The 21,305-nt window shown below is 41.3% G+C and overlaps 2 protein-coding genes across 2 annotated transcripts in view; one reads left to right on the top strand and one right to left on the bottom strand.

The window, feature by feature from the left end:
• LOC138031307 (KICSTOR subunit 2-like) overlaps positions 1–6,479 on the top strand; it is a 26,397-nt gene extending 19,918 nt beyond the window's left edge. The window contains exons 10-13 of the mRNA XM_068879016.1: positions 2,379–2,541; positions 3,505–3,603; positions 5,028–5,139; positions 6,228–6,479. Of these exons, the coding sequence (XP_068735117.1) occupies positions 2,379–2,541; positions 3,505–3,603; positions 5,028–5,139; positions 6,228–6,292 (439 nt within the window). The 3' untranslated portion in view covers positions 6,293–6,479. The remainder of the gene's footprint in view (positions 1–2,378; positions 2,542–3,504; positions 3,604–5,027; positions 5,140–6,227) is intronic.
• Positions 6,480–8,185: 1,706 nt separating this feature from the next.
• LOC138031309 (ZP domain-containing protein-like) lies at positions 8,186–21,305 on the bottom strand. The gene is made up of 5 exons (XM_068879018.1): positions 20,967–21,305; positions 14,520–14,891; positions 13,106–13,325; positions 11,631–11,914; positions 8,186–10,583 (listed from the first exon to the last, which is right to left on the bottom strand). The coding sequence occupies exons 1-5, from the start codon at positions 21,049–21,051 to the stop codon at positions 10,492–10,494; spliced, it is 1,053 nt and encodes a 350-aa protein (XP_068735119.1). The 5' UTR covers positions 21,052–21,305; the 3' UTR covers positions 8,186–10,491.

Below are 21,305 nucleotides of genomic sequence, written 5' to 3'. Positions count from 1 at the left end.
GTCGTCATTTAGGAGATGACGGCAAAGAAATGCACCAAGACGTAAAACGCACGTGCAGAGCGTGCAGAGCCATTGTTTTTGCTCACTAAACTTATTGTTTTGTAGCGTCGTCGTTGCCGTCGGCGTCGTCGTTTCGTAAGCTCCCTAATGTTGTGAACGTTGACGACCTTTATTGTTTCAAATTTCTGAGAGTGCACAGGAGAGCCGGAAGTCTGTGATTCGCGGACTCCCTCCTTTGGCTGTGGCCAGAGTCCGTGTTCTTGGTGCTGACCAAAAGAAAAGTGGGCTCTGGGGACGAGAATGATTCTCTTTTCTTTGTTGGTCTTGAAGTGAAAATTTGTTTTATGTTTTTTTTTGGTCATACAAATAGAGTTTACTTTTGAGTAAAGTTCAATGAACAACGTACAGTGAAAAGAGCCCCGATGCCTTGGCGTTTGACAGCAGGCCATGCGTACTATTTTGCCTGTTCACAGGTTACAAACTAGAGTACAAGTTTTCGCGATTTCTAATTTTGAATTTACACTATGGTTCTCGAGTTGCGATATCTCCTCCAGCCAAACTTGGTACCCTCCTTTTTGAAAGCATGGCTGCCTAATTGTAACCATGTAATCAACTGTTTGGGCCTGTTGTTATAAGATAAGTTATACCAAGAAGAAATAAAGGGGGAACTGAAGAGAGGACATCCCCCATATATGCCCTTTTCCATAGGTAATATGTCTCAAGTTATTTTTAGAACGACTCCCACGCCGTACAGATCCCAAGGAGATTAGGCAACAGCCAATGAAATGGCCGGAATGTGTTCCGCGTGGATAGCCCACGCTCAGAGAACACATTCCCGCCATATGATTGGTTGTTGACATATTACCTGTCGAAAAGTCGGGTATGTATGTATGGTTATACACAGACCGCAGTCTGCAAGAACAATTCTAGCTCTCTAGCTGTGGGTTGCTTCAATTAGAAAAATGCTCTTCTCCTCGACCCTTGCCTCGTCAACACTGTCTCGGATAATGAACAGCCTTGACGTCCTGGTATTGGCCAAAGTGTTGACAAGCTTCAGCTAAACTCTTTAGATAATCATCCCTAGAGGGTTTTTCGCTATATATGCAATAGTGAGCAATAGCCCAGAGAGATAAAGAGCTCTGACAGGCCATTCAGTGACTCACTGCGGCTCAGAATTTAATTAGTTCATGAGTTTGATACAAAAATGAGAAAAATAAAATGAAAATACATAAACAAATGAATAACATTTAGACAGTCATGTGGCTCTGGAGGTCGACAGGTGTTTATGTACGCTACACTTGAAAGCATGAATTCCAGAATCATGAATAACATGGACGACATTTAGTATCAGGTAGGTTTCTTCGATATCCTGTCCAAAGAGGTCTTACTGGCCACAGGAAGGGATAGAGCTTGGTTTGGCATGGATCACGCAGATGCGTGTGATTCGCTGCATCACGTATAAGGTGGGACCGTGGCTCGAAGATCGGGAGGCCGGCAGTGACTTGTGTGCATCTTGTAGAGAAGTGTGGTTGCCGCTACCTGCTGACCGTGGAGCAGACTTGTAATTGCTAGCTGAGCACAAGCAGTAGCTTCGTTAGTACCAATCAATCACAGCGGAGAATCCTGCTTAAAAGGTGACGCGTAACCAGTCGATCTTACTATCAGTATGCAGTCGAAACGTCGCGATCTACATCACAAGTGACCACATCGTGAGACAAACCTGAATACTTTATTATTATTGTACTTCACCACGATGAATAACAGCAACCTTTTTTACGACATTAATCTCTAGAGCTTTCTTCTACTAAGGGCGAGATTAGTAGGCGAAGCATTCATCCAACACGAGGTTGCGATGATATATACGCTTGTTTAGAACTCTCTGTTTGGCGCGTATTCTACCCAATAGCTTTGTTCTTTTTGCTTTTTGCTCCTTAAAGTGAACAATTTTCTTATCGCATCTGTTGTCTAGTTACCTGCCAACTTGAAAAGAAGACCATCACCTGAAAAAGCCTAAATGCGTTTCATTACCATTTGTTTTGTAAATCTCTCCATCTCGGGACATCTCTGCATCTTGGAGTACAGAGGTGGCGAAGTGGTGAGAGCCCTCGCTTATTATCAATGTGGCCCGGACTCGGCATCATATGTGGGTTGAGGTTGTTGGTTCTCTACTCTGCACCGAGAGGTTTTTTTTCCGGGAAATCCGGTTTTCCCCTCTCCTCAAAAACCAACATTTGACTTGATTTGCGTTAATTGTTGATTTCAGTTTACAGTGTCCTCAATTAGTGCTCCAGCGCTAGAACGACTAGTTCCTTTCCTTTCCTTTCCTTTCCTTTTCGGGAACTATGAGTAATGATCTCGTGGTTTGTTTCATTTCATAGAATCGCAGCGTTTATCCGCCGTTCCGATGCATTCAATGTTTGCATGGTGTTAGACACTCGTCAATTGGATCCATACCAGGGTCACGGATATCATTTACCACAGGACATCAAGGAACCTCCCTCCGGCTTGGGTGCCTTCCCCGCGATCTTTTCGTTCCCTGGGGTATGTACGCTTGCCTTCGAGTCACAAAATCGCTATCGTTCCCTCAAGAGTAGTCCACCTCCAACTTTAATCACCCAAGCAAGCTGAACAGCCTCCAAGAGAATAGGGAAGAGAGGGGCGTCATCCATTCTCTCCTCGGTTGTCTGTTTCAAGTATGATAGCGCGCAGTTGCCTGAAGCGCAAACTATATTACCATGCTGATTGATAAGTGACATGCGTATAAAACGTAAGAGCAGCGGAGTGTCTTAATAGGAAGCTTAAGCACGCGCGTTTTTGAGACGCGGACGGCAACCGGAAGTGAGCTGTTTTCCCTAACTTTGCCAAGTATCTTTTCTCCTTTAGAGATGATAAGTATAAAAATCTGGGAGACACCACTGTCCTAGAATGCGAAATGTGTTCTTCCGGTTCCGCGTCTCAGTAGAGAGCTTTAGATGCTAGGACGAGAACGACTACGAGTACGTGATTTTCTCATAGAACAACAGTGAGCGCGCTAAAAACCAGCGTCATTTTGGCGGGAAAAACGTGATACCGTCGCCATTTTAGTACGAGTTTTTTCAAAAATGTTGTCGTGTCAAAACAATTCAACAACACGATAGCACTTTTGGCATTTTTCGATAAGCAAGAAAGCTCAGCTATCAGCAATAAGAATAACTGAGCAACCTATGCTGCCAGCAAAGAGTAAGATTAATCGACCGGGTTAGAAATTTTCTTACTATTTTCGCTACAACGGGCAGTCAAGTCTCGTACTCGTTCTCGTTCTAGAATCTAAAGCTCTCTAATAACGCGCGTGCTCAGTTAAGCTCCCTAATGTCATCGACTCACACTTACTTTCAAAGTTTCTATAGAGAACCGTGCCTCATACATGTATGTGCGCGTGCAGTTTTAGATACTCGCGCTCTTAACTCGAGCGTCTACAACGGAGGCTTCCCAAGAATTTCAAAGATGTTTTTTCTTGTTTTACAGGAAAGGCCTGTTGATCATTGGCCAAACATTGTATCCATTCTCCTGGATAAAGTTCAAGAGCTAAACTCACCAGATAAACCTGTTTACCTTTTTGATAACGTAAGTTATAGCCTCATCTCTTGGCAATAACTTAGCAACAATCGAAGAAGACGGTTTTGTCACCAAGTGTGGCTTTGGAGGTTTTGCGGACCCGCGTGCCCTAGTGAGTCTTTTTAGCCCTTCATAGCTCGGAGATGGTTTTCCTTCCTTTCTTTTGCCGTCCATCGAATGGGGCCGCGTGCGTGCCATTACACCAACAGGGGTAAACTCTCACCATTTCTTTCATTAAAATAGCGAGAATGCACTTTTTCGACAGGAAAATTATCAACTGAATCAAGTGTAGCAAATGGTTTGAACCCAGAAGTCATATCAAACATCGTGTGGGTGAGAGTAGTAGTCCTGAGGAGAACTGGTGTTGGTGACATTGACATTTTAATAGCCCAGCAATGGCCATTTTAATGTTTGAGACGGTTTAGTCCTTTAGACTAAAAATTAGACTAAGACGTTAAAGTTGTCTGTTAAAGGGAAACTGTCACGAGAAGCGCATGCGCTAGCGTCTTGTGAAAACTTGAAAAATTTTAGGTTAACTTTTTTCAAGGTGAATCGACAAATTCAAAATGGTGTCCACTGGGGAGGGCCATGGTGGACAAAGGAGAAACTCTGGCGAATATACGTGACTCACGCGTGAATCCATGATGGCGGCTAGAATTTTCCGTGGGCTCGAGAGTAAACAAACTCGAGCATGCGCAGCTCATGACAGTGCCCATTTAAGAGCGTCGTTTCGACGCTTTTGACAAAAGACGTTGAAGTGGTCAGACGTTAAATGCCTCTGTCTTACTTACCGTTTTTATACTAGACGTTAAAGTCGTCTCGAGACGACTTCAACGTCTCAAGCATAAAAACGGGAAATAGTTCAGTGGTAGAGCATCCGTACAAGTAATCGGAAAAGTCGAAGGTTCGACTCCGGCAATGGAGCACTCGGGTTTTTCCGATCAGCCCCAATAGCTCAGCGGTAGAGCATCCGAACTAGTAATCGGAAGGTCGTTGGTTCGACTCCTGCAAAGGAGCACTCGGATTTTTCCGATCATCCCCTATAACTCAGTCGTAGAGAATCCGAACAAGTAATCGGAAAATCGAAGGTCCGAATCCGGCAATGGAGCACTTGGATTTCTTACCAGAATCTTCGATTCACCAGCGAGAAAATACATCTCATTATGTGTCTAAAATCAGTTTTACTTTTGGCATCGAGGAAGCTTTTTTTCCGTTTGTAGCTTTTGTAATTTTCCCAATGTGACCATGCAATATCCTTGGTATACATCGACTTATGTACCTCATGTACTCATGAGGGCATTGCTAGTATGTTCAGGTCAGGAAGTTCCTGACCGCGAGCCAACGTATATCAATGAAACTTTCCGGAACTCAAGTGGGACACGGTGTTTTGGTTCGCATTTGACCCAATCTAATTTGGTTTTTTTATTCCACAGCGGGTTCAAAGCACTTACTTTCTTACACGCGTTGATCCACGCACGACTCTCGTGGTCATTTTCCAAAGCAAAAGATCTGAGAAGGACTCTTACGTTACTACTTTTCTACACGGTAAATATTAGGGAGGTTAAGCACGCGCGTTTTTGAGAGCGGACGGCAACCGGAAGTGAGCTGTTTACTCTTTTAACTTGTCTTTACACAACCACATTTAGATCGCTAAGTATCTTTTCTCCATTAGAAATGATTAGTGTAAAAATCTGGGAAACACCACTCCCCTAGCCCGCGAAATGTTCTCTTCCGGTTGCCGTCCGCGTCTCAAACACGCGCGTGCTTAAGCTCCCTATTGACTTACTGGGTGACTTCTTGCCGCTTTTTTTCCCTCGTTTCCTACAGGACGCAAGTAGGTTGCCGTCACAGGTCTCCCATTGCGCTATGTCTAAAAAAAGCAATTGTGGACATGCCAACTGTCCATAGGACAGGGGTCGGTTTTTGGTTTATCTAACCAGTAAACTTGCAACAAAGGCAGCATCAAATATACAGGTCTAGCTGTAAGGGAAAAAAACAGAAGACAGGCTTACGTTAAAATTCCCTTTTCCCATTGTAACAGAAAACATCTTTTTGCTTCAGTTCCAGTTTTCCCTGGTACCTAAAATAGATCCCTACTCCCCCCTGCCCCCCCCCCCCTCTGAATCTACTGCTTCCTTTCCCCTGGAGCAACCTAAAGATCTCAAGACAAACGACCGCCGGACTTATTTAGAGTTGTGTGCTTAGTTACCTGGCCTTATGAAAGTGAGGCTGGGATTGACCTTGTTATAATACAGACCTCCCTGCAATTCATATCTTAATGATGTTCTCATGCTAATTAGTTGGAATTTAAAACAAGGTCAACTCTAGCTTCACTTTCATTCGTAGGCCAGGTAACTAGGCACACAACTGTAGAATGGTCTATTCTCAGATATTTCCTGTAACCGACTTGCCTGGGCGAGTGAATTCGACTTCCTTACCGAGGCTAACGTATCCTTTCTCGTGACTTTTGATGAGGTCACATTCGATGTCTTTCCCGCAATCAGGCTGCGTCTGGCAAACCTTCCGGTTTGTGCCCGCGGGAGTCAAATGTTGGTGGCCCATTTCCTCCGAAATAAAAAAAAAAGACTCTCCAATTATCCGTATCTTATAATTGTTTTCTTTACTCCCTGTAGAAACTGCCACTCTCCTTCGAAACACGAAGACCTTTGCCATGTTGAAGCAGGGAGGGAAGAACTAACAGACTGCTGAGTTCCTTTTAACCCTTAATCCCTTAGAGTGGCCATCATGTACAACTATACAGGTCGTGAGATATGGAGGGTATTACACGTTGGCGAGAAGATATGACTTTTCTGCGAGTGTTTATTTCCCGGTAAAACACTCCCGTCCATAAAATAATAAAGGTTATAACCTTTTAAGGTGAAATTTCTCAGTCTGTGTGTAGTACCTCAATGAACGGGCTTCAAGGATTGGCCAAAACAGCAATAGAACGAACAAAGATAACAATGGATTTAGCACTGAAAACAATAGGACGTACGACACTATACACCCAATGAAATATAGTGTTCAACAAGAGGTACGACCCTACCCTAAAAAAGTTTCGAAAACAGTTGAGAGAAAGTGCATTTTTACATCAGGGCTTCAGTGGTTAATGATGCTGTAGTTATGCAAAGTTATGCAAAACTCAAGGAATCAGACCTTAATATTTCCAACCTCTCTTTGTGGTATTGGTATATTGAAGAAACTCATCAAGGGATCAAAGAGGAGGTCGCCACGTTTCATAGCAGAGGGGTCAATTTATGTTTGCATTAGAACATTGTCTGGTCTCGAACTTGTGTCCAAGAAACTCAAAGTGCTATTATGATAAAAAAATTCACTACCCTTTTTTCTTCAGATTTTGTAAGCGTTTTGAAAGCGTTTCGAATTTTATCCAAAGGCTGTTTTCTTTGAGTGCAAGTTTAGGATTTCACGGTCCGCCATTATTCACAATCAAGACTGACCGATTGGACCTCGGAGGGTTGGATCGAGGATAAGATGACGTCAAAGTCTCACTAACTTAAAATTGCAGCATGTAAACGCAGCTTGTTAAATATGCAAAACACGAGTTTAAGCTGCATATTAATTTAGGCGCGTGTCTTTGACGTCATCTTATCCTCAATCTAGCTCTCTCATGGTTTTAAAGTTAGTAATGGCGGATCACTGATTAAGAAAATTTCAGTCAAAATAAACAGGTGTCTTTTTGAAATTTATACAAAAGCAAAACTATTGTCAAATACTTGTGAAATGTTAGTGGCTAGTCTGACGCGGCGTTTCGTCTCGGCCAAGAGACTCTTCAGAGACCTTTAGAATTCAAAGGCAAACTCGTTGAGCATCGCGCCCAAAGTCCCGTTCGCAAAGTCCCTTTGAATTCTAAAGGTCTCTGAAGAGTCTCTTGGCCGAGACGAAACGCCGCGTCAGACTAGCCACGAACATTTCACAAGTATTTGACAATAGTTTTGCTTTTGTATAAATTTATCTCTTGATTACACGGTTGGGAATCCTTCTGCGATAGAGGGCCAGACTGTCAACATGTAGAATATGCGAACGGGACTTTGGGCGCGATGCTCAAAGAGTTTTCCTTTGAATTCTAAAGGTCTCTGAAGAGTCTTTTTGAAATGAAGGCTTAAAAATTCGGTCACTTAGGTCGTGTTCTATTGAGATCAACCGTTTTTAGTTGGTTGTGTTGGTTGGGTTTCTTCGTGTTCTATTGGGAAAAAACCGTTTTCGGTTGGTTTGGTTGATCAACTCTTTCAACCGGCATCAAACTTGAAACGGTTGAAAAGGCATGGGCAGCGACCGCTGTCGTTTGCGCGGACCTTTTGAAGTCGGCCGCGGGCTCTTGCCATGTTGCTTTCCCTCAACTTTTGAACGCGGAGAAGCGGAAACGGTTGGAGAAGTGTGCTATTGGGAAACCTAAACCGGTTGCGGTTGAAACGGTTGATCTCAATAGAATACGACCTTAGTGTTCAGTTAACATAGTTCTGAAATACAAAAAAGTAATAGAATTGATTTTTGGTCATAGTAGCACTTTAATGTCAAAGTTTCACTCGAAACCACAATATTTTTAATTCTCGCATAAAGAAAAAGAAACGGGTTACTAAACTATGCTTACTTTATTGATTCTTCAGCGGGCTTTATTTCGTTGCAGTAAAGGTATATAGTTAATTGCTTTATGATAAGGCCATCCATCTTTCTTTCGTTGGGTGTTGAAGGCCGGATTTTTCTTAATTTTACTGAGGTCGGTCGGCTTGATAACGCGGGCAGCCAAGAAGCCCGAAAAGAAAAAAAAGTGATTGCAAAATCAACATGGCAACCACCGTAAAAACTGCCGACTCTGAAGCAGAATCCAGCTGTCTTGGCTAAAGCAATATACATTTTTTTGACCAAGTAGGTTAGGACAGCCGACGCTGAGCGAAGGAAAGAAGACGGCCTTAACTCTGATTGTGCCGTCCGATTATGCCCGACATCTCTCAAAAAAAATGTATGAGCACTTCCTTCAATTTCCGTACCCATCCAGGTAAAAAACGCGGCCGTTGCAGAAAATCCATTATATTTAGTTCCTTACCCACAGCCATATGGTATATGCTTTTAACTTACTTTCGCTAATGTGTATAAAATTAACTGTTCCTGAAGCGTTCAGCAGCTTTTAGTTAAAATTATACATGAAAGTTCTGTTTTAAAGAGTTTCGAGCGTTGTTTAGAAATACGATAGTTAATTTTTTTTTTTTTTTTTTTTTTTTTTTTTTTTTTTACGAAGGAACTCCCGCGCATTAAACTGACATTTTCTTGACTACCTTAAGTTAAACGCTGTATAAAAATTACTTTTACTTCTAAATGAATTATGGAAATATGCTTCACTTTCAGGTAGCCACGTTTTTAAGGGGCTTTTTTTTAGGAAGCAACAACGTAGAACAAAGGGCATGTCATTTTACACGTCTTTGTAGTTTCTCTGAGAAGCAGCTTATGTTAGTACGAACGCTCTTCCGCACATGACGCACCGTGTTAGCTTTTCTTGTTAAAAAAAAAAAAGCCCAAGACCAGAAGCCCATCAAGGGAAGCCTTTGCTCAACCCTTTCCCGAGTAAATGTATTTTTAGGAACAGGTTTTTCCCGCGAACAGTATCATATTTTGATTGGCTCCGCGCTGAATCTCCCGAGGGAGGCGTTCTATAAATAAATCTACTCTGGAAAGGGTTGACTCTCAGGCTAAGTATGGGAGATACAGGCTCCCCTTGATATGCTACAGCCATGCCGATCTGTGATTAATAATGATAATTGAATTGAGTGGAGTGCAATTTGGTCTGAAATCATACGTGTGATTTCAAAATCAAACAAGAGCGCCGCGCGAGTTCGATTTGAAATCACACCAACATTGCACTCCGCTCAGTTCAATTACCACTTTATTACATCCATTTAGAAATCACGCAATAATTATTTAATTGCTAAAATACAGAATTTTGTCAATGCCAATATTTTATTGATCCAGTTGGGGACAAAAGTTGCAAAATTCGGCACACAATGGTTTTCTTGATCTTTCAGTTTCTTGCAATTTGATTGGTTACCTTAAACAAGCCTTGAAATGTGATTGGTTGTTTTGTTTTAGTGTTCCTTTCTCATTGGCTGGGGAAATGGTGCGATTTAGAGCAAAAAATAGCGCAATTTGGGAATAAATCGTACTGCTGAGAGCCAATCAGATTGCAAGGATCACCAGTGATTTCTAAATGGATGAAATAGGGGCTGATATTTAACAATTAGACCCATAGCCCGCAAGGGCTACAAGTCAATAGACCATGAGACGAAGCCGAATGGGCTATTGACCCGTGGCCCTTGAGGGCGAAGGGTCTAATTGTTTTAGTATCACCCAAATAGTCGGACAGAAAAGGCAATAATAAAGTTAGCAAATGCAAGTTAAAGAAATACTTATTTGGGAAAAAAACGAAAGAAAGCGTCACGCTTTTCGCTACTCCAGGACTATTATTTAGTCCTCTAGTAGCGTAGCCAATTAAAATGCAGGATTTGCATTAGTCCACTAGTTGGGTGATACTAAAGAGTCTAAAGAGTTTAAAGTATTCACTTCAATGCCAACTCTGCCAATCTCTTGTGGACGTAAACCATACAGAAGCTAACAAACCCCACACCCTTAGCTTTCAGAATTCTTCATTGTTTTGGTAGGAAAACTTACCAGTTTCACTATTTTCCTATCCACCATCGTGGAGCAACCGATAACCATCTTTCGATGCGATATTCATTACTTATTAAATAACAATTGTTATCATATATGTTGCCTTTCTCAGCTATCTTGGAACTGCATCTTGCACGTAACGGTTAGAATCCCTCCAACAAAGCGCCTCCCTTTTTCAGCTTTGGATCAATAATTGACATGTCAAATGTGATTGGCTGATTACATTGCCAACAAACAAGCCAGGCCCAGTATCATGATGATTGCTTCCTTTTGAAATTTGACGAGGGAAGAATGGGATTGGCGAACCTCGCCTTCAATGAAAAAAAGAACAAAGCTAAGACAAGCGACACACCGACACACAGAACAACTTCTTCCCTTCAAGAAAATTACCAGATCGCTAAATATTGATATGATTAAGGCTTTTTTCCTTTTATTTTACAAATAGCGTGGGGTAATTTACTTGTGTAAGTATGTGTAATCAAATGGCGACGAGTGAAATTAGGAAATAATTTCACGCGCGTTTTGTCAAAATTCTGATAATTTCCCGAGCCTTTAGGCGAGGGAAACTATCAGAATTTTGACAAAACGCAAGTGAAATTATTTCCTAATTTCACGAGAAAACCATTTGATTACCTTTGTCGTGGGTGACAAATTACGCTCACAACCGTAATTGTAAAATCGCTCGAGTACTTTTTCCAACTGCTCGGGAAGAATCATCTCCAGGTTTTTTTCAAGGCTATTTTCGTCACACCACTTCTCAAAAACTCTCACCCAGTTAATTGTGCTCTTTCACGTATTTAAATTTTCTGCCGGTTCTTTTAATTTCGTAACTTCTTCAAAGGTCACTGTCTTAAATCTAGACGCCATCTTGGCTCTGATCGAGATACAAGAGATGTTACCATGGCAATTTTGTAATTTCACATGTGAAATTATAAATGAACGCTGAAATTTCGCGCCTAAATTAAGGAGTAATTTGTCACCCATGATATTATGCAAATAATCGTTTTGGCCGCCATGCTGGGTGGCAAATACTTGCAGCTCTTTTCTACTCTCGATTCAGGGCGAACGTTATTTGCACCCGACCACCATTCAGCCAAAGAGCAACAGTCCCGCAAAGTGATATACCTGGTATGGTTCACTTCAGCCTCGTTTTCAAGACGAGTGCGACGTCGTCTTTATGAATATCGGTTTTCATTCACTTGTCAAACAACACCAGTTCCCACAACAGTTGATTCGAACATAATTATTTTGGGTTGCAAAGACCTCCCGAACATAGATTTCACGTAAACAATCCTTTGGGTGTCATTGAATGACCAATGAAACATAAGCTGATAATGTGCACAAGTTTATTTCCTTACCTATAACTATAAGACCTCTTTGTGACAAAACTCTCACAGGTCCAAGAGATGTGACTCCTTTTCGCAGGGATTCATTCGTTTCATCACTTCGGCGTCTTCTGTTTCCACCAGGATTTTGCAAACATCCTTGTGCGCAACGAGTTGAATTAGAGTTTTTCGCACAAACGAGAACTTCGCAGTGAAGATACATTACTTGAGCATTATCAATCTGGAATGCTGAGAAACTAAACCGCTGATACATGGAATCTGAGTTCTTGTAACTCAGGTGCTTATCAATGGGACAGCTAAAAAGAAAATCAGTTAAATTCCCGTTAGCTCCTTGAGCTTCCGACTTTCTTGCGGGACACCATGGGTTCATCTCAGGTCGGACCAACTTTTGGGGGTGTTTGATTAACTAAGGACAACTGAAAGTGCTGCTAACCTTTATTAAGGCAACTGGAACTGGTTAAACTGAATATATTCTCGAGGAAAGAAAAACGTTGCCCCTATTTGGTGATATTTTCCGAACTTTCAGTTGGCCATCAAAGAACGCAGTGAGTGAAGGAATCTATGAGTTTGGTGTTCATGCCTTTTGTCTTACTGACGTCAGGATTGGGAGGGCTGGATTAGACCACCAAACAGACTGCATGTCGGAAATAGGATCAATTGTATATCCATTCTAAATTTAGTACCCGTCGTTTGCCTCATTGTTAAGGCTTGTTTATGTTTCTGTAATTCAATTTTCATCGGATCTTGATCCAACCAATCATATCATGTTAATCTAGGGTGTGCCAGAACAATATCATCTTTGACCTTTGAAATATTGTATAGATGACCTTTTTTGGAACTGATTTTGAGTGACTTCCGTTCTACTTGTGAGAATCTGTGAAGACGTATACTTACTTCGGAATTAATTAAATGACAACAGTTGAATTTGACACTGTGGGCTTTCTATTTCCACTCCCCACATGCAGATAGCCGCTTGAGTGTGGCGTTTTCCATGTTATTTGAACCATTAACTAAACGCTATAAATATGGGTTATTGACCAAGCGTGAGGTCAGGATGGCTGGATAGTGGCCAAGTTCTTTTTATCGTGTTTATGGACGAAGACGAAGTCGAGGTCCATAAACACGCAAAAAAAGAACGAGGCCACTATCCAGCCATCTTGACAGAACAATTTTGGTCAATAAAGGATTTATTATATGACTTGAAACACCAAAAAATGATCTTTGATCTTGCGGGACCAAGCGAGAAATCCCGAGCGGGCAAGATAGCTCCATCTTGCCCGCTCGGGTAGCCAATCACAGCCCGCGATTTGGTTTCATCTTGCCCACTCACGGAGCTAGTCATGTAATAAAACGCAATTACTCTCGTGCGACTCGCTGTTACTACAGAGCCTGCGCGCGCCTGTGCATCATAATTCTGCAGAACCTTTGAAACCTGCGCATGCCCGGCTGCCTCGTTTATCAGTAATCTGCATAAAATCCGAGCTCACCCATCTTTAATCAGAGCGTGAAAGTCTGTATCATTTGGATCCCGTGAAGGTGTTGCACGGCAATTGTCGAGAAGCAGTGACAGTCCGGTAGCGTTTGTGTGCACCCTGACTTGTAAGTAGATATTTTCACCGATGTGAACTTTGACAGGAAACTGTGTGAATTTGCTGATGTATTTGTCTGTCTGGTACATATTGGTCTCAAATACGAACGTACCATATTCTACAATGAAAAAATACAAGAATAAATTTGAGGAAATAATTCCGGAAAACAGTTTCAAATCGCCGAAGCAATTTGTCTGCTTTCTCACAACTCAACGGCCTTTGTGTAATTCGGTGATTAGCATCAAAATTCATTTATGATTTGTGATAGGGAACTCTCAAGAACTTTCACATTGCCATGTGATCTTAGGTCGTGTACCCAGTCTAATTTTCCCAACAGAACACGTTATTAACTGTTTTTAGTCGAAACGCTGTTGACTCCTGGGAAGAGTAAAAACCAGACCTCTGCAAGTTGAAAAACTGGTTAAAAGCCCGCGAAAACTACAGCGTTCGCTACGCATGCTTTTTCAATTGTTTGAACATCATCATCATCGGCCGGCTGCTGCGCAGGCGACTGTAAGCTTGCTCCAGCCCTTCCTGTCGTTGGCGAGGTCGGCTATTTGCTTGGATGTCAACTGTCCATCATCATCTCCAAGGAGGCGTTGGATGTACTGAAGATAGGATGTACTTTGTCGTCCCAGCCTGCGTCTGCCATGTGTTGGGAAGTATAGTGAATTGCGCTGTTTAGGTGTGATAAGAGACTATTCATACAATACTTTATTTGGATTTTGGACATGACTGCGCACATCCATTATATCTTAACCCCTAACCCTAACACCTTTTGATCACGCGAACTGATTCTCAGACGCTTCCGGACGCTCGCGGCCAGAATCCGGCTACGTTTAATGCTCGTCCAACCGCGGAAACGCTTTTTCACAATGACTGCAAAATTCTCGCGCGCTCATTGGTTAATTTTTATTGTCAATAAGCGGACAGACACATAAAGTTATAATTTATGCAAGGATAACGTGATATTGCTTGCGTCAGATTGAAGTTTCTCGCATTTTTGTCTCGCGTTCTTCTCGTGTTTTGACCCCTCTGCCTTTTTGTTATTGTAAAAAACAAATTGCTTTGTTAATTTTCTTTCTAAAAGAACCGTGGCATAGCCGCGAACAGGCTCGCCAGAGTAATGGCGTGCTCGGTCGAAAGGCTGGGCACTGAGGCAAGCCCCGCGCCCCAGTCCCCAACCTCTCAACCGAGCGCGCCTTTACTTGGAAGCGCCTGTTCGCTAAAGAACACCAAAAAATAAAACAAATCGACTAAACTAAAACTATTTACCTCGACAGAAAACGACCTCACTCTAAAACACACCTACCTGGCTGTGGTTCGACGATGACCTTCGTCTCGGGTTTGAAGGAATGCAACGAAATCTTGGCAGTGGCGTAGTACAAACATCGTAGTCGAAACTGATAAGCTGGCTCTCGCGCTATGGGAGAACGACCAACAATATCCGCGTAGACTTCGTTTCTAAAATCAAGCAAATTACCGAATGTCCCGGACACTGTGCCACAATCACCAAGAGGTGCGCGAATAATCATGATCGTGGAATTGTGAAAGGTAGCTTGGCATTTGGGATCTGTTAGATGAAGCGAAGATGGATCGATTTTCTCGTAGTGTTGTCTTTCCAAAGTGAGTTGCATATAATGCGAGGTACATTTGACATGGATTCCAGCGTAGTCGTTCCCGCCTGTCGATGGAAAAAAATCATGTATTACTCAATTCAAAAGACGCTCGACAGAAGAAATGGGCTCAATGCCATTTGGATTGTCACATTGGAACTTGAAACAGAACACATCTTTTGTTTACACAGTCCCACTTCAAATACATGAATGATGGAAAGTTGTAGTGGGCCCCTTCCATCCTTCATGTATTCGTAAAATTGAGGCCCTTGACTTTGCAGAGCCCGCAGATCAGCGGGACACATTGTCCATTCAGGACCAAGATAAACGACCTAATGTAGCTCCCTAGGAGTTTAAGGGTAGGTTCGATTGACCCTATTCCGGAATTAGAATACGCGGAGTGATGATTTTAAAACGGTATGTCTGGCGTTTTGAAGCAACAAGGATAATAAAGATATGTTTAAAATAGCATTTTAGCAGGTGTTTGACAATGTTAATGTGAATCTCCTTAAAAACGAAGGATTTCTAACTTCTCTTCCACGTATTCCTATTCCGGAATATGGTCAATCGAACGCACCCTTAGAGGTCGTAGGTTCGATTCCTGTGTAGGACTCTGATATTTCAGTTGTCCTTTCGTCCATTCGATCTGCCTTTAGTACTGAAGAACAACATTGGGATTTATGCCGATGACTCGACCCTTTATGCATGTGCGCCTACCTTAGCTGACGTCGAGGAGAAAATTAGACCTGACATTGACGCAGTATCGAAGTGGGCGAAGGAAAATAAAATGAAAATCCATCCAGCAAAGATACAGTATAATTTCGACCCGACAGAAAATTGCAAATTCACCAAAACAAACTCTCGATCTTTCAGTTGACGGCATGCAACTCTCTAAGGTTGAGTCAGAAGGTGTCTTAGGAGTATACATCGATAGCCATCTCACCTGGAACGAACATATTGACATACTGCGCCAGAAACTGCTTCAAAGAATTGCAATTTTAGGAAGAGCTCGGAGATATCTCCCCACCAAATATCGATTGCTTCTCTACAATGCAAGTATCAAACCACTCTTTATGTATTTGTTGTACTGTTTGGAGCAACTGTAGCCAAACCAACCTAGACCAATTGTTTAAACTTCAAAAACGCTGCGCTCGATTAATTTTGGAGTCCTTGGGATGCACGATCTTTTGATAATTTTCAAAAGCTTAAGTGGCTGCCAATCGATCAAATGTTTAAGATCAAGAAACTCGGTCTTTTAAAGAAAGTTATTGATGGAAGAGCACCAGAATACCTTACTGTAATTTTGGACAACTTTCGTTTTGAGCACAATTATCCCACAAGAGCTAAAACATCATACCGTTTACCGAAACCAAGAACCGAAGCAATGAGAAGAACATTCTTTTATTCCACCATAAAAGACCTCAATGCTCTTAACTTAAACCCAACGGCTTCTTTTAACTCCATGAAATCTACGCTAATTAATAACACTGCCCTAATTTATACGGTGGATAATTTTAAAGTTAAAAAGCTATTCTGACTTTTAAATATATATATATATATATTTTTTTTAATATCATTGTAAATATCTTTGTAAATAGATTCTCCATTTTACTTATCTATAGGCTTTTATCTTAATTGCTGTAATTTCTATTCACTGCTTTTGTTTTTAGAGGGCCACTAGGGAGAATACTTTTATGGTAATAGGTGTTACCCTCTTTAAATAAAGGTTATTGTTATTATTGCCAAGCAACTTGTATCCTATCCTTCTCACGGCCGCATTACCCTTTTCCATCATTTCATTTACTTGAGGCGTATGCCTTTGTAGAGCCCACAGACCAATGGGACACATTCCATTCAGGACCTATGTAAACGACCCAGCTCTCCAGTGAGTTCTAGTAGCTCAATGGGTCGAGCATCTGACAGGTGTTATTGAGGTTAGGGTTCGAATCCTTCCCCAGGACTCTGATTTTTCAGTTGTCCTTTCGTCCGTTGCCAAGCAACTTGTATCACTTCAATTGGCGAGCGCGAAACGATTTAGATGGTGAAGACGCGTAATGCGCCTCTCGCTCGTCTTAATTTGGGACGAATTATATAATGAGCAAAGTTGTCCAGACGTATTATGCGGCTCTAGTATAAAAATGGCTTGTCCCGGGAAGAAAAAAACCTCGAACCCAGGCCTTCCCTCTCCTTTCTTACCTTGTCAACGACATGGGGAGAGAGAGAGAGCGCGCGAGTTGAAAGTGATTCGCACACAAGCCAGCCTCAGGCCTTCCAGAAGGCTGTACTTAGCGGCGGACAAGAAATCTCACGCCAGAATTGTAATGGGAAGTTGGTGTATATTGTCGTTGTCTTTTAACTTTCCCGCAAAGCGATGTGTTTCATATTTTGCTCAGCTTGACTATATAGACATACAAAATTCAAGAATAAAAGTCGGTTTTGTCCGCCGTGCGCTGTTCAATGCGATTTTCGGTGTTACTTCAGAAACGAAATACATGTCCCCCGACCACAACCTCAGTGAATTATTAGCCTGCGAATGTAGCCGCCTTTTATCGCTATAAACCGCGGCGGCGGCGGCGGTTAGCGATGAGAGGCGGCTGTATTCGCTGGCTAGTGAATTATGGACTCTTCTTCCCATTAACAATAAAGTTGACAGTTACTTGTGAAAATACGTTGTTCGTGGTTAGTCTTACGAAGCTCGTTTCATCCCACCAAGGGACTCATCAGAGACCTTTCTGCTTGGCAAACTCGTTGGGCAGGTTGGGCATCACGCCCAAAGTCCCGTTCGCTAACAAAATTTGCTGTCATAATTTTGTTAGCGAACGGGACTTTCGGCGTGATGCCAAACGAGTTCGCCAAGCAGAAAGGTCTCTCTGATGAGTCCCTTGGTCGGGATGAAACGAGCTTCGTAAGACTAACCACGAACAATGTATTTTCACTTCTTCCCATTAAACAACTAATTCACTGATTATATTCCCATCCTCGACAAATTTGAGTAGTTTTTCACGTCTATATATGTATTTTTAGCGTATGCACAATATGCCTCCAACTCAAAGGAAAAAGACAGCCTTTGTTTCTTGTTTGTTACTTGACAATCGATTAATCGTTCTAAATTTGGATTGTTCTGGGAGCAAACAAATTAACATATTCACATGGCACTAAGCATCAATTTAAACCAGCGTGAAAAAACCGCATCCAGCAGGAAATCACGCCAACCACAATTATCGTATTCTTTTTGCCTTTCTGCGACATGGGCAGGGAATCGCTTCAACGCGTTCTATGCGCACCATGTATAATATGGTTAAAACAAAACCGACTGTTTGTTTCCATATGGAATTCTTAACGCTCACTTTTGATCACAGTATACCGCCGTGAAGTCATGTTCCTGTAATTTTATATGAGTACTGTGAACTGCATGAGATCCAAAAAGCTACTTGTGGTAACACAGAGGTCGGAATCTTTTGGTTACGAAAGATATAAGTCACTTTGAAATTTCGTCATAAATACGAAGCAAACATAAAGTTCTTCTCCAACAGCATCAACATGCTATTTACCAAGCGTTGGTGAGCCGGTAAAAAATCCAGATATAACTTAACTGCGACTTTCAATTTAGTGGCATTAAGAACCTGTGAAAGAGATTGCTATGTAATGCCTTTCGCCAGAGAAAGAATTTAATATGTTCAAACTGGGAAATTAACACGATGGACAGTGCACTATAACAGACAATTAACGTACGATAGTGAGTGTTTACCGAAAAGATGTCTTGTTAACAAGTTCCTGAGACCCAAAAGCACGCCTGTCGGTTTTCACATGGGAATTTTTAGCTGTTTAACTTGTACAGTACTTTCATTACTGAAATGACATATCGATTTTCAGTTCGATACGCGTCAATCATCTCTAACTACGAATGTGGCCAGGCCTGCGAGAGTGAGGGCAAGGAGATACGAGTTCGCGCGAGAGAGCACGCGAAGGACACGATCTTCACGTTCTCTTGACAGGCCAGCAGGGATGCGCGAGTATTCGACAAGTCGAGTACGAGTCAGCGCGTGCACTGCAGCATTAAACCCGGAAAGCACTCAGACCGGAATAAGCTGCTTAACAATTCAGTCGGACTATTTAACATTATAATCCTTTATTATAATCCTAAACATGTCACCGTATCCATCAAAGCATCGCTGTTTTTGGAAAGGGTCAAGATTGTCTGACATTTTAACAATACAGTTGGCTAGCAATGCAAATGTGTCTCGATAAAAGAACTGCAATAAATCGGTGGCCATTGTAATAGTTCTTCACGATACGCCGGCGGCATTCACGCATATTTTCTCTCTTATTGCAGGGAGACAAAGAGGAGCCGTTATTTGTGGCAAATGAGACAGTATAAAACACTAGGCCCCAGTTGTTCAAAAGGTGGATAACGCTATATTTATCTGTTATTTCTCTATTTATAACTTAAGAATGCACATCTGATCATAGTCATGTTAAGATGCACACTAGAAATGAATATATTATTATTATTATTATTATTATTATTATTATTATTATTATTATTATTATTATTATTATTATTATTATTATTATTCAATGGATAGTGCAATAGGTTTCGCTATTACCTATCCACTGGATAGTGATTTATCCGGCGGATAGCGCTATCCATCGTTTGAACAACTGGGGCCAGGTGACGAGGTAATAATTAATTCTATTTTGCTTACTATAAACATACAAACACTTTACTAAAGCGATGCTAATATAAACAGACTATTTATCTATAATGCGACAGTGTTGGGTCTCTCTACGAAGGCCGAGTATTCCTGGTTGGAAAAAACGCGAAAAAAATTCTGAAGAATGCACATCTTAGATGACTTGCTCATTGGAGTTTCTGATGCTTTGCAACGATGCACAACACGTTATTCAACAAATTAAAAAGCTAATGGGCCTATATAACTCGGCTATGCTTGGATAGAAACATGAAATATTAAAATATGACATTCGATATTGTAAGGAATGTATGATCATATTTCTATAGTCGTAATGACTTTTAAGCTGCACGAGGGCAAAAAAGTGGATACAACATTATGTTCCAATGTCTTCGTCGATGCAACGTAGTAGTAGTAGTGGTAGTACTAGTAGCAGCAGTAATGTGCAACAATCTGGATGATTCGCTTGACACTACGACGACCGCTATTTAGAATACCAAATATATTTCGTCGTGGCTATGAGAAGAGTTTTCAAACATCATGGAATATCAACTCTACTTATCAACTAATAAATCCTTTAAGACAATTAATTTTTTATTCGAAGAATAAAATAAATGTACCAAGCAGCCGACAAATAAAACTACTGCATTTATTTCAGGGTTTACGGTTTTCGCTCAAGTGCCTGTGATGGCATTCTTGACAAAATGTTCTTCTCTTCTCACGATGTTTTTGCCTTCCTTCAAAACCATAACAATTAACATTCTGTGTAAATATTTTAAAGCCGCCGAACTATAACTTACCCTTCATTTTAAAATTAGCATACAAAAACACAGCATGAGGCAAACTTTACCTTCTACGCAAAATGTACTGCTATCTTTATTCCACGAGTTTTTTACTTTTAACTTCAAATTCTCTTTAGTAAATAACATATATTACTCTGACGTTGTGTAAATATCTCCAAGGAAGATTGCAAAATCGATTGTTTTTTGAGTGTACAATGCAGAGTATTTAAAAGTTACAAACACTCGCTTCCCACCTCCTAAATCTTAGATATTTCATGAAACATGGCACACGCATTTAAATATACTAGGCAAAAGGAATAAACGTGATTTTGGGAGAGCTTTCACCCAAAAGCTCATGGTTATATTTACGTTGTCACAAAGTCCGACAGCAGCATATCAACGGAAGCTGATCCTACTAGCCACGCATTTCGTGACGTCTTTATTTAATAAAAGGAATATTCTCCCCAGGAAAGGAAAAGCACCATAACTTATAAACCAAACAAAACCAAGAACTAAAGAAAGGGGTTTTTGTAGCACGCTTGTACTTTACTGCGCTGTCTTGTGACGAACGAATCGGATGAAATTTGCAATATTCCTTGACATTTGTTTATATATCTGCCTCATCAGAGCGCTTTTAAAACAAAAGAAAAAAACAAAAGCGTTCACTTACTTTTTGCAGCTTTTACGATGGATGCAAGAGCGATAAGAATCCAACCAAGGCAATTCTTTTTAGACAGGGACTTGTTCGATATCATCTTTGTCCCTGTTTGTTGTTAAGTCTTATCCAGCTGGTGTTGATGCTTTTATGAATGTCAATTGCTTTGCCTGTGTCGATGATTTCGTTGCTCTGGATGCTTACGTCTTCTCAAAAAACTGGAATAAATTCGCAAAGGAACACTATATTGTTATAGCCACAAGGATAGACATAATTTTCAGCACAGGACGGTCATGAATCCACCATTAAAGCGACTCTGATAGATCGATATCTGTTATCCGCTGACCGACTATG

This window comes from Montipora capricornis, chromosome 14 (assembly GCF_036669925.1).
Source record: "Montipora capricornis isolate CH-2021 chromosome 14, ASM3666992v2, whole genome shotgun sequence".
Classification (NCBI taxonomy): Eukaryota; Metazoa; Cnidaria; class Anthozoa; order Scleractinia; family Acroporidae; genus Montipora; species Montipora capricornis.
Note: the sequence above shows the minus strand (reverse complement) of the source record. Positions and strands in the feature narration are given on the sequence as shown.

Coding starts and splice junctions, on each gene's coding strand:
- LOC138031309 (XM_068879018.1), bottom strand. CDS start 21,051: ATGATATCGAACAAGTCCCTGTCTAAAAAGAATTGCCTTGGTTGGATT. Junction 13,326..14,519: donor CATCGTCGAACCACAGCCAG/GTAGGTGTGTTT, acceptor TTTTCATTGTAG/AATATGGTACGTTCGTATTT. Junction 10,584..11,630: donor AAGAGGTCTTATAGTTATAG/GTAAGGAAATAA, acceptor TTTTCATTGAAG/GCGAGGTTCGCCAATCCCAT.